This window comes from Chiloscyllium plagiosum, unplaced genomic scaffold, assembly GCF_037043375.1.
Source record: "Chiloscyllium plagiosum isolate Xiang-an unplaced genomic scaffold, Cpla_swu_hap1 HiC_scaffold_36, whole genome shotgun sequence".
NCBI lineage: Eukaryota > Metazoa > Chordata > Chondrichthyes > Orectolobiformes > Hemiscylliidae > Chiloscyllium > Chiloscyllium plagiosum.
Genome location: NW_028270174.1, coordinates 21,717,022 through 21,736,979, shown reverse-complemented (window position 1 = coordinate 21,736,979; position 19,958 = coordinate 21,717,022). Strand labels below are relative to the sequence as shown.

At 41.4% G+C, this 19,958-nt stretch overlaps 1 protein-coding gene across 4 annotated transcripts in view; it reads left to right on the top strand.

The window, feature by feature from the left end:
* The first annotated feature begins 7,751 nt into the window (after positions 1–7,751).
* Positions 7,752–19,958, top strand: part of LOC122539411 (serine/threonine-protein phosphatase 2A 55 kDa regulatory subunit B gamma isoform) — a 370,044-nt gene continuing 357,837 nt past the window's right edge. For 2 of the 4 annotated variants that reach the window (XR_015753322.1, XM_043674219.2), the window contains exons 1-2: positions 7,766–7,956; positions 8,063–8,140. Coding sequence is in view for 3 of the 4 variants with exons in the window: in XM_043674219.2 (XP_043530154.1) it covers positions 7,950–7,956; positions 8,063–8,140 (85 nt within the window). In the remaining variant the exon portion in view is untranslated. Of the gene's footprint in view, positions 7,957–8,062; positions 8,141–19,958 lie in introns of all 4 variants that reach the window. The other 2 variants (XM_043674223.2, XM_043674221.2) reach the window with 2 other exon arrangements.

Sequence of the window (19,958 nt, the reverse complement as noted above, 5' to 3'; positions counted from 1 at the left end):
ATCAAGGGCCAAAGTTGCTTTTACTCTGCTGTAATGTCCTATGTTCTATGTTCTATAATCAAACACTTCCCTTCTCCAGGTGCCTCCCAGAAATACTCTACAATAATGTAGAGTAGCATGGCACCTACTCTTTTCAGATGAGGTTCTCAGAGAACTTCCTGAATAAATATTAATAGAATGTGTATGAAGTATCTCTGAAAGTCTCACGATGTTATCAGCTTTCCTCCTTAATCCTTTGGCAGTAAATAAACAATTTAAGTAGCAACGTACACTCAGTTGAAGATCTTAATGTTTTGCGGTGACTTGTTGATTTCTAATTGCTTTTTGGACAGGGATAACCTCAAGTGTTAGCCACCAAGCTGCCATGCAACCTCATCAAATTAGCATCAGCAGACAATTTAAGTGACAATCTGACCCTTGACATTTCTCTGGGCAATGGTTCCCAGTGCAACCCTCAACTTCCTTTTTGCACAATGCTGTGTTGCACTGTATACAGGTTAAACTGACATTTCAACTGGTACATCTAATCTTGAAAGCTGCTAGTGCCAAAAGAACCCCACTTTCTGCATTTAAAATATCCTCCTAGTTGTTTTGAATTGTAATAATCTATGGCACATATATCTACGTAAGATTCCAGCCAGAATTTGCTTGTTAAATGATCTTGTGCTTTTGACTAGGATTTCCAAACTACAGCCTGAGGGCAATACAACTCGCAAGAGTCAAATAAACCTTGTTCTACCTTCTTCACCTTTCTTACCTGATGGTATGTTGTTTTAAATGTGTTGGTCTTAAGATGATTACTATTGGTAGTGCTGTTGTCTCATCTGACGTATGCATTGTCAATCAGAACACTTCTTTCAGTTGACATCTACAGTTTGAGCCATAAATGCAAATTAATGGAAATATTGATTCAAACTTGTGGACTTGATTCATTCAAACGTGACACGTAGCCTGAGAGGCTCCTTGGCCGTCACTGAAAATTCAGAAGTCTGAATACTGTTTGAAACAGTGCGTGCTGCTGAATACAAATAAACACAGACAGACAAGATTTACACTCTGGAATTCTACAAGCACAACAAGTTACAAAGGTGATTCAAAGTTTACTTGATAGAGTAACAATAATTATATTTAAATAAAACTTGTTTTCCAAGCATTGTGTCAATATTATATCAAATAGGAGTCTTTCATGGTTTATATTTGAGATGCTGTTATGATTACACAGAAACAATTTAAAGTAAGATATTTACTGAAGGATCTAGCTGGAGTCTTAATTTATTGGACAATAATACTTGGTTGCTCATGGTTTAGTTGGAAGCTGAAATTTACTGAGTAAGAATTGTGCTGAGATGATTCCAGAAAATGTGCTGGGCATAGAAGTTCAGTTGAATCTTCAGGTTAAAAGAGGCAAGTATTTTGCCAGTCACAAGAGTGGATTGAAATTCTCTGGGAGATTAAAGGCAGGAAGGAATGTGAATAATAAGGCCTAGAACTTCATTTTGTCTACAATACTGTGATCAAACACTGTTTATGTTAGGGGGCTCACACAATGTCTTCTTATGACGTATCTTGCTCTCCTCTTAGCATGTGCAGCCAGAGGTTCACATTTGCAGTGTGAAAAGTGGTTGAGTGTCCAGGGTAATGGGGACATGTTACAAGCAGCTGATATGGTAGATTTCATTAACCAGCATCTGTAACAACTTCCTCCATTTGTCTACAGATAAGATGGCAGGTTTCTGACAATAGTTCATTGACCTGAAATGTTAACTTTATTTTCCTCTCAGCCTGATGTACTCAGTATTTTCAGCAGTTTGTTTCATGACAGAGAAGATTTGACTTATAAGTCTTATTTTGGGACCACCTGCCATTTGCAAATTTTCAAAGGATGAATATCCCTATCTTTATCCAAAGCACAATTTTCCAAAATATTGCCCAGCGTGATATCAGGATTTTGATTCATCCATTCTTCCTTGTGTCAGTATTGAGATTATCAACATGTTGTGCTCCCAGTCATGAGTAGACCAGTTTGTGATATTACTGCTTCCTCATAAGAAAAAAAAATTCCAACTTCAGAAACCAAGCATGTCTTTTGTTCATTTTTATGTGTTTTGACCTGAGAGAGAGGAGGTGACATCCACATCAACACAAAAAAATGGATGAAATTGTATCAAATGTGAATGCCTGTTGAGCTGCTGTGTTTACTTGTTCGATGTGGTTAAATTTAGATTCATGACACTGCAATTCTTTGAAAAAGAGGAAGTCCCACCAGAAATTTCAGCTTTGGTCTTTCAGTGGTTGGAGAAGTGTTGACATGAGTTTAGTGATAGAACCACGACACATGGAAATTGCCCTGCAGGTTGAAAATTCCCATGGGCAATTAGCCAGCATTGGAGCTCTCTGAAATGTCTCCATCTCTGTAATAGACCATCAAGACCATGAGATATAGGAGCAGAATTACACTATTCAGCCCATTGAGTCTGTTCCACTATTCGATCATGGCTGATATGTTTCTTAATCCCATTCTTCTGCCTTCTCCCTGTAACCTTTGATTCCCCTTACTAATCAAGAGCTTATCTGTCTCTGTCTTAAATACACTCAATGACTTGGCCTATACAGCTGTCTGCAGCAATGAATTTTCAACGGTTCACCATCCTCTGGCTTAAGAAACTCTTCCTCATCTCAGTTCTAATGGGTTACCCCGTCATTCTGAGGCTGTGCCCTCAGGTCTTCATCTCCAAAATAAGGTCCATCAGCTGCTGCAGTGAGAATTGAACTCATGCCCCAGAAACATTAACCTTGGCCTCTGAATTACTCATCCAGTGACCCCTTAGAAGTTACACCTCTAACTTTTATTTTTTAGAGCTATAGACCTTGGAGGTTTCTGACTGAATTTAGCATAATATTACCCAGGAAAATTAAATTCTGTTGTCATTCCTGAGTATATTAAACTGGCACATCTCAAATCCATATGGACACCCTCCCCCCTCTCCCCCTGCCTTCAGACCTGACATGATTCTGAATCAACCTAAATCCAGATCCTTTTCCAACACCCAACATCAAACCTGAACCATCAGCCACCACCCTGACACAATCTGTTTTTCCCCATCTGAACCTCTCAACCTTCACTCAACCTGATACAACTCCAAAATCTCCCCACTCCAGGACATTCAACACACCTCATATACATTATCTCAACTTAGCCTGACAGGACTCCCTCCAATTAGATTGGATTAGATTAGATTAGATTACTTGGATTAGATTACTTACAGTGTGGAAACAGGCCCTTCGGCCCAACAAGTCCACACTGACCCGCCGAAGTGCAACCCACCCAGACCCATTCCCCTACATTTACCCCTGCCCCTAACACTATGGGCAATTTAGCATGGCCAATTCACCTAACCTGCACATTTTTGGACTGTGGGAGGAAACCAGAGCACCCGGAGGAAACCCACGCAGACACGGAACCAGAAGACATAGGAGTGGAAGTAAGGCCAACCGGCCCATCGAGTCCACTCGATGAAAGTGCAAACTCCACACAGTCAGATCCCTTGACACAATTTGCTCCCCTCCCCCCAACTCTGCTGATCCCTGTGACTACTTATGCTCTGACTAAACCACCCCTTTGACTGGACCCACCCTAACTGCCAATTCCCACCCCTCCATCAACCTTAGCACCCAACACTTAACTCCCTCACCCACCTGACTCGCAACCCTTCACCAACCTGCCAGCCTGCCTTTCACCTAAGTGCCATCCCCACCCTCACTCAGCTGCTCCCTACCATCACGGACTTGCTACTCTACCCCCTTAATCACCTGGCACCTTACCCCCCCTCATACATTTGCTTTCCTACCCTCCCATCCATCCACTAGGAACTCTACCTGTCACCCACCTGGCATCCTACCCACCTCTTACTTGAACCCCAAACCACTCTGGCACTCCAATCTCACCCAGCCAATAACTTTATCCCTCACCCACCTGCCACCCAAAACCCCTGACCTAATTGGCACCCCATCCCCTCATCATTTGCCTCCCTAACCCTCAATCTACCTTGCAGTACTCCTCACATACCTGCACACTACCTCCTCACTTACCTAACACACTTACTCATCTCTCTTTAACTGTAAAAGTGGCTTCAGGACTTGTATATCATGGGAAATAGCAGGAATTGCTGCGAGAAAGGAACAAGGTTGCAACACTGATATACTCCAATGCCGGATGTATGAATTTTTACTCTGGAGTAGATTGCTTCAGTTGAGAAGATTCCTGGCCAGCAAGCTCTCACAGAGATAGGATTTCCAATCCTGATTAGAAGATCTGGCCCATACACACTCGATCCAGATTCCTATGCACTGAATATGAAAGGAGAGTGGTAAAACATCTGTAGTCAGTCTAGCATTTTATTGTAACAGAACATCTTTGAATACAGCATTTCTGGTTATTATTTTCATCATAGACTTTAACAGAATCAAATGTCTCATTGTAGAATAGGGTGCCTTACGCTGTCCATGTGTAAAAACAATTCTGGGAATTTAAATATTACTTGTTAAGATCTTAGCCTCATGACTTGTTTACAAGCATAAAACATAAAATTATCGTGAGAACTCCTTCCTCTGAGTTGAAAAGATAGGTTTTCATAGAGTCACAGTGCATAGAAACAGACTCTTCAATCCAACTGGACATTCCAATCCGATCGAGTTACCTTTGCCAGCATTTGGCCCATATCCTTCCAAATCCTTTCTAGTCATAGTCCCATCCAGATGCCTTTTAAGTGTTGTATTTATACCAGCCTCCACCACTTCCTCTGGCAGCTCTTTCTGTACAGATGTCACCCTCTGAATGAAAAAGTTACCCCTCAGGTCCTTTTTAAATCTTTCCCCTCTTATTATAAAACTATGTCCTCTAGATTTGGACTCTCGAACCCTAGGAAAAATACGTTACCTACTTACCCTATCCATGCCCGTCATGATTTTATAAACCTCTATAAGGTCACTGTTGGAGAAATTTGCCCAACAGGTTAGAGATCACAAAACACAGCTCGAAGTGAAATTGACAAACAGTTTATTGCAAGTGATATTGCTGGAAGAAAAATTGACTAGGCTGACACGGAACAGACAGTCTGCACAGGTAGATCAGATTTCTCTTCCCAGAGCTGAGGATGAGACCAATTTTATAGTAATGCTGCACAATGACTGATTAAGAAATGGGAAATTATAATGTATCTCGAAATGGAGTGATTTAGTTTCAAGGATGAATGTCCTGTTCCTTCACACAATACATCTTGACAGTATCATGGTTCCATTCATCTTCACAGATCGGTGTTAAAGTCTCTTCTGAAGTGGTGAGGTGCTTCCATTGTCCAGTTCCTGGAGCATGTCCTTGCTGGTGCCTGTCTGTCTTTCCTGCTCTTTGTGTGGCTTTGGTATTGCTGGGTTGTGAAACTGCTCTTAGGGCTTTGACATACCTGTGGTGCTCCGTCATGTCCATGGGAGTTTACAGTGTATTCCCTTGTCTGTGTGCCATCTGATTCAGCTCAGGAATTCTGGGTGTTCTGGTACAGTTTGGCTAATTTTGCTTTTGTGGGCCTATCGTGGGTTAGCAAATCTTTTCCCACAGTCACCCCTCAGCCTCTGATGCTCCAGGGAAGAAATAAGCTTTTTACAACATTTGATAATAGCTTCATTTTAAGGATTACTAAAATGATACATCAATTCCAGATTTATTAGCTGCAGTAAAATTCTGCCAGCTTCCATGATGGAATTTTAACCTGTGTCCCCAAAGCATATCTGAAGCCTCTAAATTACCAATCCTGAGACATTCCCACTAAACCTCCTACCCAAAGCAAGATATCTACTGTTAGATGTGATTGCATGACCGGGCAGTACTTGCTGAATAATCCTGAGCATGCCAATGGAAGCAGGAACATCCAATTTAAGATAATCTGTCAAGTTCATGAAGTAGCTCATTCATGCTTGCAAAAAGTAACACACATTTACATTCTAAAGAAATAAGTTCAACGCTTGTGACTTTTTTGAATTGTCAGGGTGCTTTGGGAGAAAGTGAGGACTGCAGTTGCTGGAGACCTGAGTTGAAAAATGTGGTGCTGGAAAAGTGCAGCAGGTCAGTCAGCATCCGAGGAGCAGGAAAATCGACATTTCGGTGCTTGGGGAGGCTGTTGGTTTCTCCATGGCAACATTTCAGCTAATCAAAGTTGCCTTGCCAACTAATCAGCACTCTTTTGTCTATCAATATAAATTGTTGTGATTGTTATAAATTTGGCATTCTTGAATGTATCCTGATGAATGCACTATTAAAGCTTTGGCAACAAGTCTCTCCTTTTCGGCAGCATTCAAATTGTCCAAGTAGTTTGCGGATGAATGGGGTTGGATAAAAGCAATAGGCAGCGCCAAATGGAGCTGTAAAGAATTGTTTTGGCTCAGTATTTTTGTAATTTGATAATCAATCATTTACTAATCTTTCCTCCTATTCCACTGTTGTTATTTTGAGATGGGAATAATGTTTGGCCAACCATTGGCATACAGACATATCTAAGTATGATATGTGTTTTCAGGATGAAGAAGGAATGAAATGTAAAAGTATCTTAGAGTCATAGAGATGTACAGCATGGAAACAGACCCTTTGGTCCAACTCGTCCATGTTGACCAGATATCCCAACCCAATCTAGTCCCACCTGCCAGCACCCGGCCCATATCCCTCCAAATCCTTCCTATTCATATACCCATCCAAATGCCTCTTAAATGTTGCAATTGCACCAGCCTCCACCACTTCCTCTGGCAGCTCATTCCATACACGTACAACTCTCTGTGTGAAAAAGTTGCCCCTTAGGTCTCTTTTATATCTTTCCCCTCGCATCCTAAACCTATGCCCTCTAGTTCTGGACTCCCCGACCTCAGGAAAAAGACCTTGTCTATTTATCCTATCCATGCCCCTCATGATATTATAAACCTCTATAAGGTCACCCCTCAGCCTCCGACGCTCCAGGGAAAAGAGCCCCAGCCTGTTCAGCCTCTCCCTGTAGCTCAAATCTTCTAAATCTGGCAACATCCTTGTAAATCTTTTCTGAACCCTCTCAGGTTTCACAAGGAGACCAGAATTGCACGCAATATCCCAACAGTGGCCTAACCAATGTTGTGTACAGCCGCAACATGACCTCCCAACTCCTTTACTCAATACTCTGACCAATAAAGGGAAGCATACCAAACGAAAGCTGCCTTCATTATCCTATCTACCTGTGACATTACCATCACTGAACACATGGCTATCAACAACTTGAGCCAGTAATCCTTTTGAGTTCATAATCCATTTTCAAAATATTGATTCAGTTTCTCTAATAGTGTGGGAAGAAAATCCCCACAATTAAGTATTGCAAAAAGAGCAAGCAGTAATCTATTGATACAGAAATTCTTTCCTGCATTTACTAGAGAAATATGCATTTCAAGATTGACAGCCAGGCTGACAATGCTAAAATTATATGAAGCAGAAGTCTGGTTTTATGTGTGGTCAGGTGTTCTCCCACTCGACACTTCTTTTGAAGGCTAGAAAGCGACTTGAGTGACAGTTGTTCCAGCTACCGATTTACGAGACTACTTTAAAACAAGCTGGATTCCGGGTGGCAAGACAAAGCGAAGCAGCATCCCCATTTTAGATTGGGTTTCACTTTAAATGTGGCAAATCCTCCCAAACCAAAACATCCGTCTTCACTCGGAGTCAGCCGAGCGGAAAGCTGCTTGCTATTTCCCGATTGGGCGGTGGGGAGCTCCCTTCGGCAGGTCCGCCTGGTTGTTTGTGGTGGGATTGGCGTGTGGAATTGTCAATCCGGACCCCTCCCCAGCGCGGTGCAGCCCCGGCAGATGATTGAGGAGTATTGCTCTGGGGTGTGACCGTGCCCTGGCTTCCAGTTTCTGGGTTACAACGGTGGAGGGAACTTGCAGCGATGAGAAGTAAGCAAAGACTTAATGCACTGCTCGTTATTTGTGCCGTTGAATGAGAGAAGGGGACTCAATGCCAGTCAAACTGATTCCATCCGTGATGAATTTGTCTTTTTAGGAGCCGGAGGCTGTGGGAGTGATGTTCAATGGTGTTTTACTCAAGTGAAAGGTACCACAGACCTTGATGTTTCCGAAGGTAGGGAGTGATTTTATTAGTATCTGTTACTGTGGTGGAAATGCTATGTGTGTACGTGTGTGTACACACACATACACATCGCTGATTTAATTACACACCCTCATTCGTTCCTGAACGATTTATCTCTCAGGATACTTGGAATCAATATTTGGTGAGTGAGAAATGTGTGGAATTAATTGACATTTGAAATGGACGGCAGTGCTCTTTTTGGTGTGTCAGAGATTGAACTGTCTGCTGTTAAGTTGAGGTAGTCATTGACAGTAATTTGAAGTGTCAAAATGGTAATAGCCAAAAATATTCCATGTTTGCAATTTTTGGAAACGAGGAATTGCCCAAGAGAAACTAGCAGCATAGTCAGGTGATCAATCTGCCACTGATTCAACCTCTTCTGATGCTAATTTAACCTGTATGTACACTGATTCACCTTTTCATCCGTGCTCGAGAGTACTGGTATGTGACCATTGGATATGAATGTGTAACATTCACTAATTTGCTCAACCTTTTAGTATAATGTTTTGATAAAATCATAATAATCATGTTCAGAGATGTCACTACACACCTCTGAAATAGGTGGAAGCTGAACCCTGTGTCATAGGCAGTGCCACTACCACTAACAGCTCACCCCCAAGAAAACATAAGTGTAAACACCTGAAAATGATTTCAGTTTAGGTGAGCCAATCAGAGCCCATTTAATAGTATTCACACACGAGAACAGTATTTGGAAAATGTTTGGTGTAAAACTATGTTACTCCTGCGGATCCATCTAAGATCGGATTTATGCTTTTTGCATTGTCTGATTTAATGCTCTGTTGCACCTGATGTTTCACGTTACACGATTATGCTTTTTTCTGTCATTGCCTTACTGTTTGCTCTACAAAGATGTAATACAACTTTGATCCTGGTGAGTTGCACCATCTGTCACTTTCTGTGACAGTGCTGTCCTCTGTGTAGAAGTGCCTTCCATTAATACTCTGCCTCCAGAGTAAGACTAGAGTTGTCCATGAGGGAATCGCAAGGTAGTGGTTGTTGAATGTGCTTCTCAGGTTTTAAAATGAGGTTGTCAGAGCTTGTGCTGCTCTTTTGTTTTGAAGGGTCAACAGGTGGAATAACTCATTATGTTTATTTTTATCACCACTTACCTTCAAGCTGTTTCTCTTTGCAGTTGATTTTAAAACATACAGAAATGGCCAAAGGCAAAGGACATTTTATTTTCATGAGGTATTTGGTACTGAACAAACAATTCACTGTTCAGTGTTGGTCAGCATCAAATATGTGATCCCCTTCAAATAATGTGAAAATGCTGTTTGGACACAAGTATTTACATATTATTTTAGATCATTGGTCTATATAAATAAAACTTTCATCAGTAGGCTTGTGTATTTTAATTTGTTTCTGTCCGTCCGACCAAGATAGAACTGTTCTCTTTGAATGATTGATTACCTCTGGATTCGTATAATTGTTAATTTATTTTAGGAGGCAACTCATTTAACTCTTGATAGATGCTATTAGATTAAAACAGTGTCAAACCCATCAAGAAAACACATTTCTCAATCATTAAACACAGTAAACTGTAATATGAGGCTGTGAATATGTGGAAGACAATTTTCAAATAAAAATGGGTTGGTTTATTCTGTCTTAATGCATTTTTAACAACTGTATTTACGTGGTGTTTTTAATGTCTGCTTTCTAAGCTGGCCGATGCATTCCTAATAAGATAAATTGATTAAAAACTGAGGTTAATCTAAGCCAAAACATGAGAATCGAATATCAGTGGTTAACAACTAAATTAAAGAAGCAGATGGAAGGAGTTTTAGAGATTTGATCTGGATGGCTGAAGGCAAAGTTGTTTTACCCCAACATTGGTAAATGGGCATACGAAGAAACCAGTGATGAATTAGTACAGAATTTTGGAACATTACAGGACTGGATGAGGTCTGATTTACGGAAGAAAGGAGGCCTTAGAGGAAGGATAAGAATGTAATAATCATTTGTGCACCATGAGCTGATGCCAATCATCTCACAGGGATGTGAGGTGATAAAGCTGAGTGGTGTTAGTGTGTATACAGTATAATATGCTATGTATATTCACTTTTTAATTTCACTAGTGCAGAGTCAAATGCCGTTGTTATTGAGCCACATGTTGATTATAGGATTGGAGAGGGACAAAGATAGATCCAGAGATAATGGTGGAAGAAACGAGGTTGCAATTATACCTCCATCTATGACTGGTTGGGTTCAAATGGAACCTTAGTGGCACAATAGAGATAAATAGAATGGCTGACTATATCCAAAGCTACATAGAAGTTGAGAAAGGAGGAGCGTTTCTACTTGGAGAGATTGAAGCTTGGAGATGTGGGATTGATTATAATGGATTTGATGTGCTCAAAGAATTTTGGGAAGGAGGAGCTTAAAAAAGGGCTACAAATGTGCAAGAATATGGGTCAAGGTGAGGTTTTAGAAGAAGGGGTGGTGAGAGTGAATTTGGATGTTGGAAGGTAGAGGGATAGTATCTGAGAAGAGAAAATAATTAATATCAGCCAGCATAGGGCCTAATAAGGGATGCTCAGTGATTGAATAAAATTAAAGTGGTGAAGGGGTTTTCTCCCTGACCAGCTGAGTTTGGAATGGATATGACGGGAGATGGTCTAGTTTATGACCTAAAATGTGAGTTCAGACATGGAGTGGAGGTGACTTCTGTGATAGCAGAAGGGAGATAGCTGAGTTGATGGACTCTGTGACAAAGAAATTTAGAAGCCTGTTGCACTTGCTTTTGGTCACGAGAATGAAATGTTTGAGAAGAAGGGGTTAAGGCATTGGACGATGGTGTCAAAAAGAAGCCAAGGATTATCCTAGGATACAGCATGATCTCAGTTAGTGAGGATATGGAGTAAAAAAATGACATAACTCAATTTGTTTTAGCCACATTGGCAGCTTATGGCACATCTCACTTCAGCTAGCCATTCATCCTTGTGTCAATTACTAAAGGGTTGTTGATCCATTAGCAGATTCTGTGGAGGATGTGATTAAGCTTGATCATATTAACCTCCTGGCAGTCTGAATGAAAAGGTCATGCTGTTTAGTATTGCTGGTCAATTCAAATTATATAAATGGCTAGTGGAGGGAAGGACACTGAAGGTGGAATTTTGAGAAGGTGATTTTGATCGGAGTGGGTGTAGGATGGGGACCACGTTGCCTTCTAGCTTCCATTGTTGAAAACATCTTTGACTATTCTGCTATGATACTAAACCAGCAAACAGGAAAATTCTGTATCATTGCTAAAAGCGTTGATCTCAACCAGGCCAATATATTTTGATCAGCCCTGAGAAGGACAGTTAAATCTAATTGCCTTGCTGATCATCTACTTGAATAGGTATTGAGACTATTTCTGTTTAGTTTTATGCTATTTCTTTGATTATGTAATTCAGAGATCCTGCAAATTAAGCCATGAAACAATGCCCAGTGAGGGGTTACTGTTGCACAGTGTTTAAATCCGATCCGTTTCTTAATACTGAATATATTGAGTGTTTTCAAGTACAAACTCAAACATTGCGTTCTTATTTCTACGCTTTTTTTGCAGTTTGAGGAACTTAATTTTTCCCTACCTTTCTAAAAAAAGATTAAGTGCAACAGCAGTTTTCATACAGAGAAAGACTGGGGAATTTGTACAGACTTATATCTCTCCTACCAAATGTAAACTCCTACAGGAGGCATGGCTTGAGAGTACTTGAGGAACTTCAAAGCCGCTTGTGCACTTACCAGTGAATCTGACACCAATCCAAACTGCCAAGAAGCTCAAATGGAATTTGAGGTGTAGTGGGACTTGGAGTGAAGGTACGAAGGAGGCAATGAGCTCAATTAAATTTGGAGCAGGACTGTCCATTATTGGCTTTCCTCCCACTTGAGGGCCTCATCCTACTGTCATTGGAATGGGCAGGGAGTCGTCACATTGGGAACTCAAAAAACAAACAGCCTTGGTGGTAAATAATTTAGCAAATCGATCGATTGGTATCTGCCACAAGATAACCATGTAGGGAAAATATTCACCAACGTCATTTTTGAAGTACAGTGTAGGCCATTCTTGTCACCATGACTTGGCAAGTGGTTAATTTTTTGGGATGTGTTCTGATGGGTTATTTCGCATTTGTTTGCCATGTATGTGAACCATACACTTCAAATCTAGTCACTTGTTATAAAATGTAAACACTTTGCACCTTTTCTTCCAGTTAAGCAATCTGGATTTTCTTTAATTTCTAACAATGAAGTAATTTAAGATTGGAACATAAGATGATAAGATAGAGGAGCAAAATTAGGCCCATCGAGTTTTCTCCAACATTTGATCATGGCTGATTTGTTTCTCTACCATCTCCTGCCTTGTCTCTGTAACCCTTGAACCTCTTTCCAATTGTGAACATATCGATCTCTATCTTAGGGACACTCAATGACTTGGCTCCACAGCCCTCTGCTGCAATGAGTTCCACTGCTTCACCACCCTCTGACTGAAGAAATTCCTCCTCATCTCAGTTCTAAAGGATTGTCCCTTCACTGAGTGTGTGTTCTTGGGTCCTACTTGTAAAGTACCTTCTCCATGTCCATGCTATCCAGGCCTCTGAGTATTCTGTAAGTTCCCCCCCGATCCTCTAAACTCCATTTGAGTACAGGCCCATACTCCTCAACCACTTATCATATGACAAGCCCTTCAACCCTTCAATCATTCTTGTCAACCTCCTCTAGGCCCCTCTGACACCATCACATCCTACCTCTGATCTGGGGCTCAAAGAATTTCAAATACAGTCTGACCAGACCCTCAGCAACACATTCCTGCTCTTGTATTCTAAACCTCTTGAAATGATTGCTAACATTGCGATTGCCTTCCTAACTGCCAACTAAACCTGCATGTTAAGCAGAGTTTGCCAGCAAGAAATTAAATCAAATCAATGGCAAGAAGTGATATAAGGCCAGAAGGTGTAGACTCTGTGGGAAGAGTTGAGGAATTGCAAGGGAAACAAGACCCTGATGGGAATTATGTAAAGGCTTCCTTCCTGGATATGGGGTAGAAAGTAAATCAGGAGATAGAAAAGGCCTCTAAGAAAGGTACTATTTCAATAATCACTGGGGACTTCAATATGCAGGTGGACTGGGAAAATCAGACTGGTCACGGATCCCAAGAAAAGGAATTTGTGGAATGTTTTCAAGGTAGTTATTTGGAGCAGCTTGTTGTAGAGTCTGCTAGGAAACAGACAATTCTGGATTTGGAGATGTGTAATGAGGCAAATTTGATTTGGGAGCTTAAGGTGAAGGTACCCCTAAGGGCCAATGGCCATAATGAGTTGATTGGAAGGGGAACTTAGCAGGGAAGATGGTGGAGCAATAATGGCAGGAGTTTCTGGGGTTTTTCAAGCAGCTCAACAGAAATTAAGTCAATGGAAGAAGAAACCTACTAAGGGTAGGACGAGGCACTATGGGAAGTCAGGGACAGCATAAAAGTAAAAGTTTATAAAATAGTGAAGATTAGTGGGAAATTGGAAGATTGGGAAGCCAGTGGAGGACAACTTGAAGCATGGAAGGGGAACACAGTGATTAATGAGGGTAAGCTAACTAGTAATCTGAAAGAAGACTGCAAGAGTTTATATATGTGAAAGACAAGAGAGAGACAAGAATGGAAAATGAGGCTGGAAAAGAAGTAATGGCGAGCAAAGAAATGGTGGAGGAACTGAATAGATTCTTTGTATTAGTTTTCACCATGGAAGTTACCAGAATGTCAAGAGGTGAGTGTAGTAGCCATCACTAAGGTGAAGCTGCTAGGAAAGTGGAAAGGTCCGAAGGCGGAAAAGTCATCTGCATCAAATGGAGTACGCCTCAGATTTTTTTTAGAGAGAGTCGACAAAATTGTAAAAGCATTGCTAGTGATCTTTCAGGAATTACTGGGGTCAGAGGACTGAAAAATTGTTAATGTAATACCGCTGTTTAAGAAGGAAGAAGGCAGAAAACAGCAAATTAAAGGCTGGTTGGCCTGAACTCAGTTGTTGGTAAGATTTGAGCAACAATTATTAAGCATGAGATTGCAGTGTACTTAGAAGTGCATGGTCAAATACAGCTAAGTCACATGGTTTTGTCAAGGGGAGGTCATGCCTGACAAATCTATTAGAATTCTTTTGAGGAGATAAGTTAGACAAAGGAGACCCAGTGGACACGATCTGTTGGATTTCCAGAAGACCTTTGACAAGGTGCCACTTAGGCTGCTAAGAGGAGCCTTTGGTGTTAGGGACAAGGAACTTGCATTGATAGAGAATTGGTTGACTGGCAGAAGGCAGAGAGTGGGGTAAGTGGATCTTTCTCAGCTTGACAGCCGGTGACTACTGGAGTTCCACAGGGATCAGTGTTAGGACCACACACTGTTCATGTTATACATTAAAGATCTGGACAAAAGAACTGAGGGCATTGTGCACTCCCCACCTCCCCTCCCCCACCCCCCCCCCTCCCCACAACACCCATCTGACTGTCTTTCTTAATAGAATGCATATAAGACATAGGAGTCGAAGTAAGGCGATTCAGCCCATTGAGTCCACTCCGCTATTTAATCATGGCTGATGGGCATTTCAACTCCATTTACCGGCACTCTCCCCGTGGCCCTTAATTCCTTGCAAGATCAAGAATTTAACAATCTTTGCCTTGAAGACCTTTAATGTCCTGGCCCCCACTGTGTTACATGGCAATAAATTCCACAGGCCCACCACACTCTGGCTGGAGAAATGTCTCCTCATTTCCATTCTAAATTGACCCCCTCTAATTCTCTGGCTGTGCCCATTAGTTCTAGTCTCCCACCCTAACGGAAACAACTTCCTAGCATCCACCCTTTCTAAGCCAAGTATTATCTTTATTAGATCTCCCCTCAACCTTCTAAACTCTAATGAATACAATCCCAGGATCCTCAGCTATTCATCGTATGTTAGGTTTACCATTCCAGAGATCGTCCATGTGAATCTCCACTGGACATGCTCCAGTGCCGATATGTCCTTCCTGAGGTGTGGGGCTGAAAATTGGACACAGTATTCTAAATGGGGCCTAACTAGAGCTTTATAAATTCTCAGCAACATATCGCTGCTTTTATATTCCAACCCTCTTGAGATAAATGACAATATTATATTTGCCTTCTTAATCACGGACTCAACCTGCAAGTTAATCTTTAGAGAATGCTGGACCAGCACTCCCAGATCTCTTTGTATTTTGGGTTTATGAATTTTCTCACCATTTAGAAAGTAATCCATGCTTGTATTCTTTTTTCCGAAGTGCTCATATTGAATTTCATCAGCCGTTTCCTGGACCACTCTCCTAAACTGTCTAAATCTTTCTGCAGCCTCCCCTCCTCCTCTGTAGTACCTGCCTGTCCACCTAACTTCATATCATCGGCAAACTTTGCCAGATAAACTGTCCCTCGATCTTTCATTAATATATAAAGTGAACAGCCTGGGCCTCAACACTGAACCCTGCAGGACACCATTTGTCACCAGCTGTCATTCTGAAAAAGAACCTTTTATCCCAACCATCTGCCTTCTGTCAGACAGCCAATCCTCAATCCATGCCAGTAGCTCACCTCGAACACCATGGGCCCTCACCTTACTCAGCAGCCTCCTGTGAGGCACCTTATCAAAGGTCTTTTGGAAGTCTAGATAGATAACATCCACTGGGTTTCCCTGGTTTAACCTATTTGTTACCTCTTCAAAGAATTCTAACAGGTCTGTCAAGCACAACCTCCCCTTGCTAAATCCATGCTGACTTGTTCTAATCCGACCCTGCACTCCCAAGAATTTAGAAATCTCATCCTTAATGATGGATTCTAGAAATTTACTAACAACTGTGGTTAGGCTAATTGGCCTATAATTTTCAATCATTTGTCGTGATCCTTTTTTGAAGGGGGTTACAACAGTGATTTTCCAATCATTTGGGACTTTCCCTGACTCGGGTGACTTTTGAAAGATCACAGCCAATGCCTACACTATTTCCTCAGCCACCTCCCTCAGAAGTCTAGGATATAGCCCATCGGCACCAGGAGATTTTTCAATTTTTAGACCTTTAGCTTTGGAAAGGCTACCATACTCAGCTCTGCCCCCGACTCTCCTTAATTGTTTGGATATTACTCATGTCTTCCATTGTGAAGACTGATGCAAAGTGCATATTAAGTTCTTCAGCTATTTCCTTATCTCCCAGCACTAGTCTTCCTGTGTCAATTTGGAGTGGCCCAATGTCTACTTTTGCCTCTCAATAGTTTCTTATGTATTTAAAGAAACTTTTAGTATTTCTAATATTACTGGCTAGCCTGTCTTCATATTTTATCTTCTCCTTCCTTATTTCACTCTGTTATCTTCTGTTTGTTTTTGTAGTCTTCCCAATCTTCTGATTTTCCCAGGGCTCTTGGCCACTTTATAGGCTCTCACTTCTTTGATACATTTCCTGACTTCCTTCTGCCAGCCATGGCTGTCTAATTCCCCACCCCGGATAATCTATCTTTGGGATGCATTGTCCTCAATTACACCCAGAAACCCCTACCGTTGTTGCTCTACGGTCTTCCCTGCTACGCTTTGTTTCCAGTTGTTTTTTGTCAGTTCCTCTCTCATGCCCCTATAATTACCTTTATTTAACTGTAATACTATTACATCCGATTTTGCCATCTCTCCCAAACTGTAGACTTAACTCTACCATATTATGATTGCTGCCTCCTAAGTGTTCCCTTACTTTGAGATCTTTATAATGTCTGGCTCCTTTGATATTCAGTTCCCAGCCCTGGTCTTGTAGTCACACCTTTGTGATACTTGTAACATGGTACCTGCCATTTTCCATCTATGGTACAAGCTCCTTTTTATCGTTTCACATACTGCATGCCTTTAAATACCACACCCTCTGTCCTGTGTTGACTGCTCCCTTCTCATCGTTCTCCCCTTGGCGAAAGTAAGGGCTGCAGATGCTAGGGATTAGAGCCAAGAGTGTGGTGCTGGAAAAGTACAGCAGGTCAGGCAGCATCTGAGGAGCAGGAAAATCAATGTTTCTGGCAAAAGCCCTTCATCACCAATGAGTTCTCCCCTTATCTACTGTACCTGAAGTAAGATTTCTGACCCTTTCCATACTCTGTCCTAATAGTTGTGCTGGAAACTTCACAACCTTTGCTGAGCCGTCGCCACACCTTAACTTTTTCCACACAACTGAACTGTTGCCCTGTCTCTCTTTCTCTTCCTCCCGCCCCCACCCCACCCCACCCCAACTATTTAGTTTAAGATTAGATACCCTTCAGTGTGAAAACAAGTCCACACCGACCCTCTGAAGAGCAACCCATCCAGACCCATTATTCTACGTTTACTCCTGACTAATGCACCTAACACTACGGGCAATTTAGCATGGCCAATTCACCTAACCTGCACATCTTTGGACTGTGGGAGGAAACCGGAGCACCCAGAGGAAACCCACGCAGACACCGGGAGAATGTGCAAACTCCAGACAGTTGCCTGAGGTGAGAATCGAACCAGGGTCCCTGGCGCTGTGAGGCAGCAGTGCTAACCACTGAGCCACCGTGCTGCCCCAAAATAACAAGATCCCCTTCATTTTGCCCTCAAGCCGCATAACCGTAAAACTAATCATGGTAATTTTTATTTTTTTTCACCTGTTTACTTAAACTTTGAAAAAGACAGTAGTGAGTAAGAGAACTATTGGAGCAAGGCTATCTTAAGGATTACGATTTGAAGCTTAGTAAACTTGAATGTGAAAGTAGAGGATGTATATAGAATGTGTATAAGTTTCTTTAAATTGAGATAAAACTGCCCTCTAAACTGTACATATAGAGTTGATTTTGAGAGAAAAGTTACTTATGTGAAATATTTAGCTATAAGCAAGTATATTAACTGTATATTCAAACCAGCTGTTTAAATATAGGATTCATTGCAACAAAAGGAAGAATAAGTTAAAATGATTCATCTCCACGTAACATTGACAATTCCTAGCAGCTGTGACAATGTGTATATCGCACTGGGAATTTAAATTGGATTTTATACAAAATGAAAGGTGGGCTTATACAAGTATTCCAAATGGTGACGTCAAAATTGCCTGTGAATCAGCCCACTCACTTGTTCTCTGTCTCATGCTCCGAGAAAAAATTGCCAACTAGCCCATGGTAATAGCGCAGGGATGAGCTTTGTACAATAACATATAAATCCTATCCTTGCAAGAAGCAAAACAGTAAAACGGCAGACAATGATCTTTCACGTCCTCTTATTTAACTCCATTTGTAAATATTTTGCAGGAGTTGCTTACATTTATTTGTGACATTAAAGTGGATATTGAACATTAATTCCTTAGAAAATTAAATGAGCATTGTGGAGTCCATGTATGGTGTAGACCAAAAAGATGTAATTGCTTAATTTCATGCACTGTTCTGCAGCACAAATCCTAACACTTGCAAAATGTATGTCAGTTTTCAATAAGTTGAAGTAAATACTGTGGGGTTTAATGATCCCAAATGATGGTGATACCAGATAGTCAGACCTCAAGGAAGCCTAGCTCGATTGATCAATTTAAACTTTTACATTTGATTCCTGTGGTGGTTAGTTACTGAACAAATTCACATAGTCATAGATTCATACAGCCCATGGAACCAAATCCTTCAGTGCAACTTGTCTGCACAGACTAGACATCGCAAACTGACTTGAATTCGACTGGGACAACACTACTATCATAGGGCAAGCTAGACAGAGAACAGCCAGGGAATTCCTAGAGGCATGGCATTCATCCACAAACTCCATCAACAAACACATCGACCTGGACCCAATATACCAACCACTACAGCGGACAGCTGAAACTGACAACCAGAAGCGGCAGGGACAGACCACTATAAACACCGGAGGAAACATCAAAGAAGCGCTTCGCAGGAGGCTCCCAAGCACTGATGATGTCGCCTAGCCAGGGGACGAAACGTTTGCAACAAAAACTTCCAGCTCGGCGAACAGAACCACAACAACGAGCACCCGAGCTACAAATCTTCGCACAAACTTTGACTTAGTCCCGTTTGTCAACATTTGGTCCATATCTCTTCCATTTCATAAACGCATCCAGATGCCTTTTAAATGTTATAATTGTGCCATCACCACTTCCTTTGGCAGCTTGATCCAGACACACACCACCCTTTGCACGAAAAGGTTACCCCTAAGGTCCTCTTGTAAATGTTTCCCTCTCAGCTTGAACCTGCGCCCTCTAGTTTTGGATTTTTCTATCCTGGGAAAAAGACCTCGGCTATTTGCCCTATCCATGCCCCTTGTGATTGTACAACAAGGTTGCCAATGTTCTTTAACAAATAAACACCAGTTTATTTCACAAAACAAACTGAGATAGAATACATATAAGCAGTTTAGGATGATCTTAACATAAACATCAAACCAACTTTCTGTATTTTCCTAGCAATATTACTTACTGATAGTCAATCCCTGTGAAGTGTTACTCCTATCTTAACTCTGTTTAATTTTTTACTGAACTGACTATTTCTAGTTTTGATGACCGAGAGACATGTATTAAGCTTGGATGGACTGAACTCATTTCAGTTCTGACAGCTTGAAGATTTCAACAGTAAGTTTGGAGATGACACCAAAATTGGAGGTGCAGTGGGCAATGAAAAAGGTTACCTCCGAGTACAATGGATCTTGATCAGATGGGCCAATGGATTGAGGAGTGGTGTTTAATTTAGATAAATCCTGAGGTGCTGCATTGGTGATAAGCAAATCCGAGCTGGATATGTACACTGAATGGTAAGGTCCTAGGGAGTGTTGCTGAACAAAGAGATCTT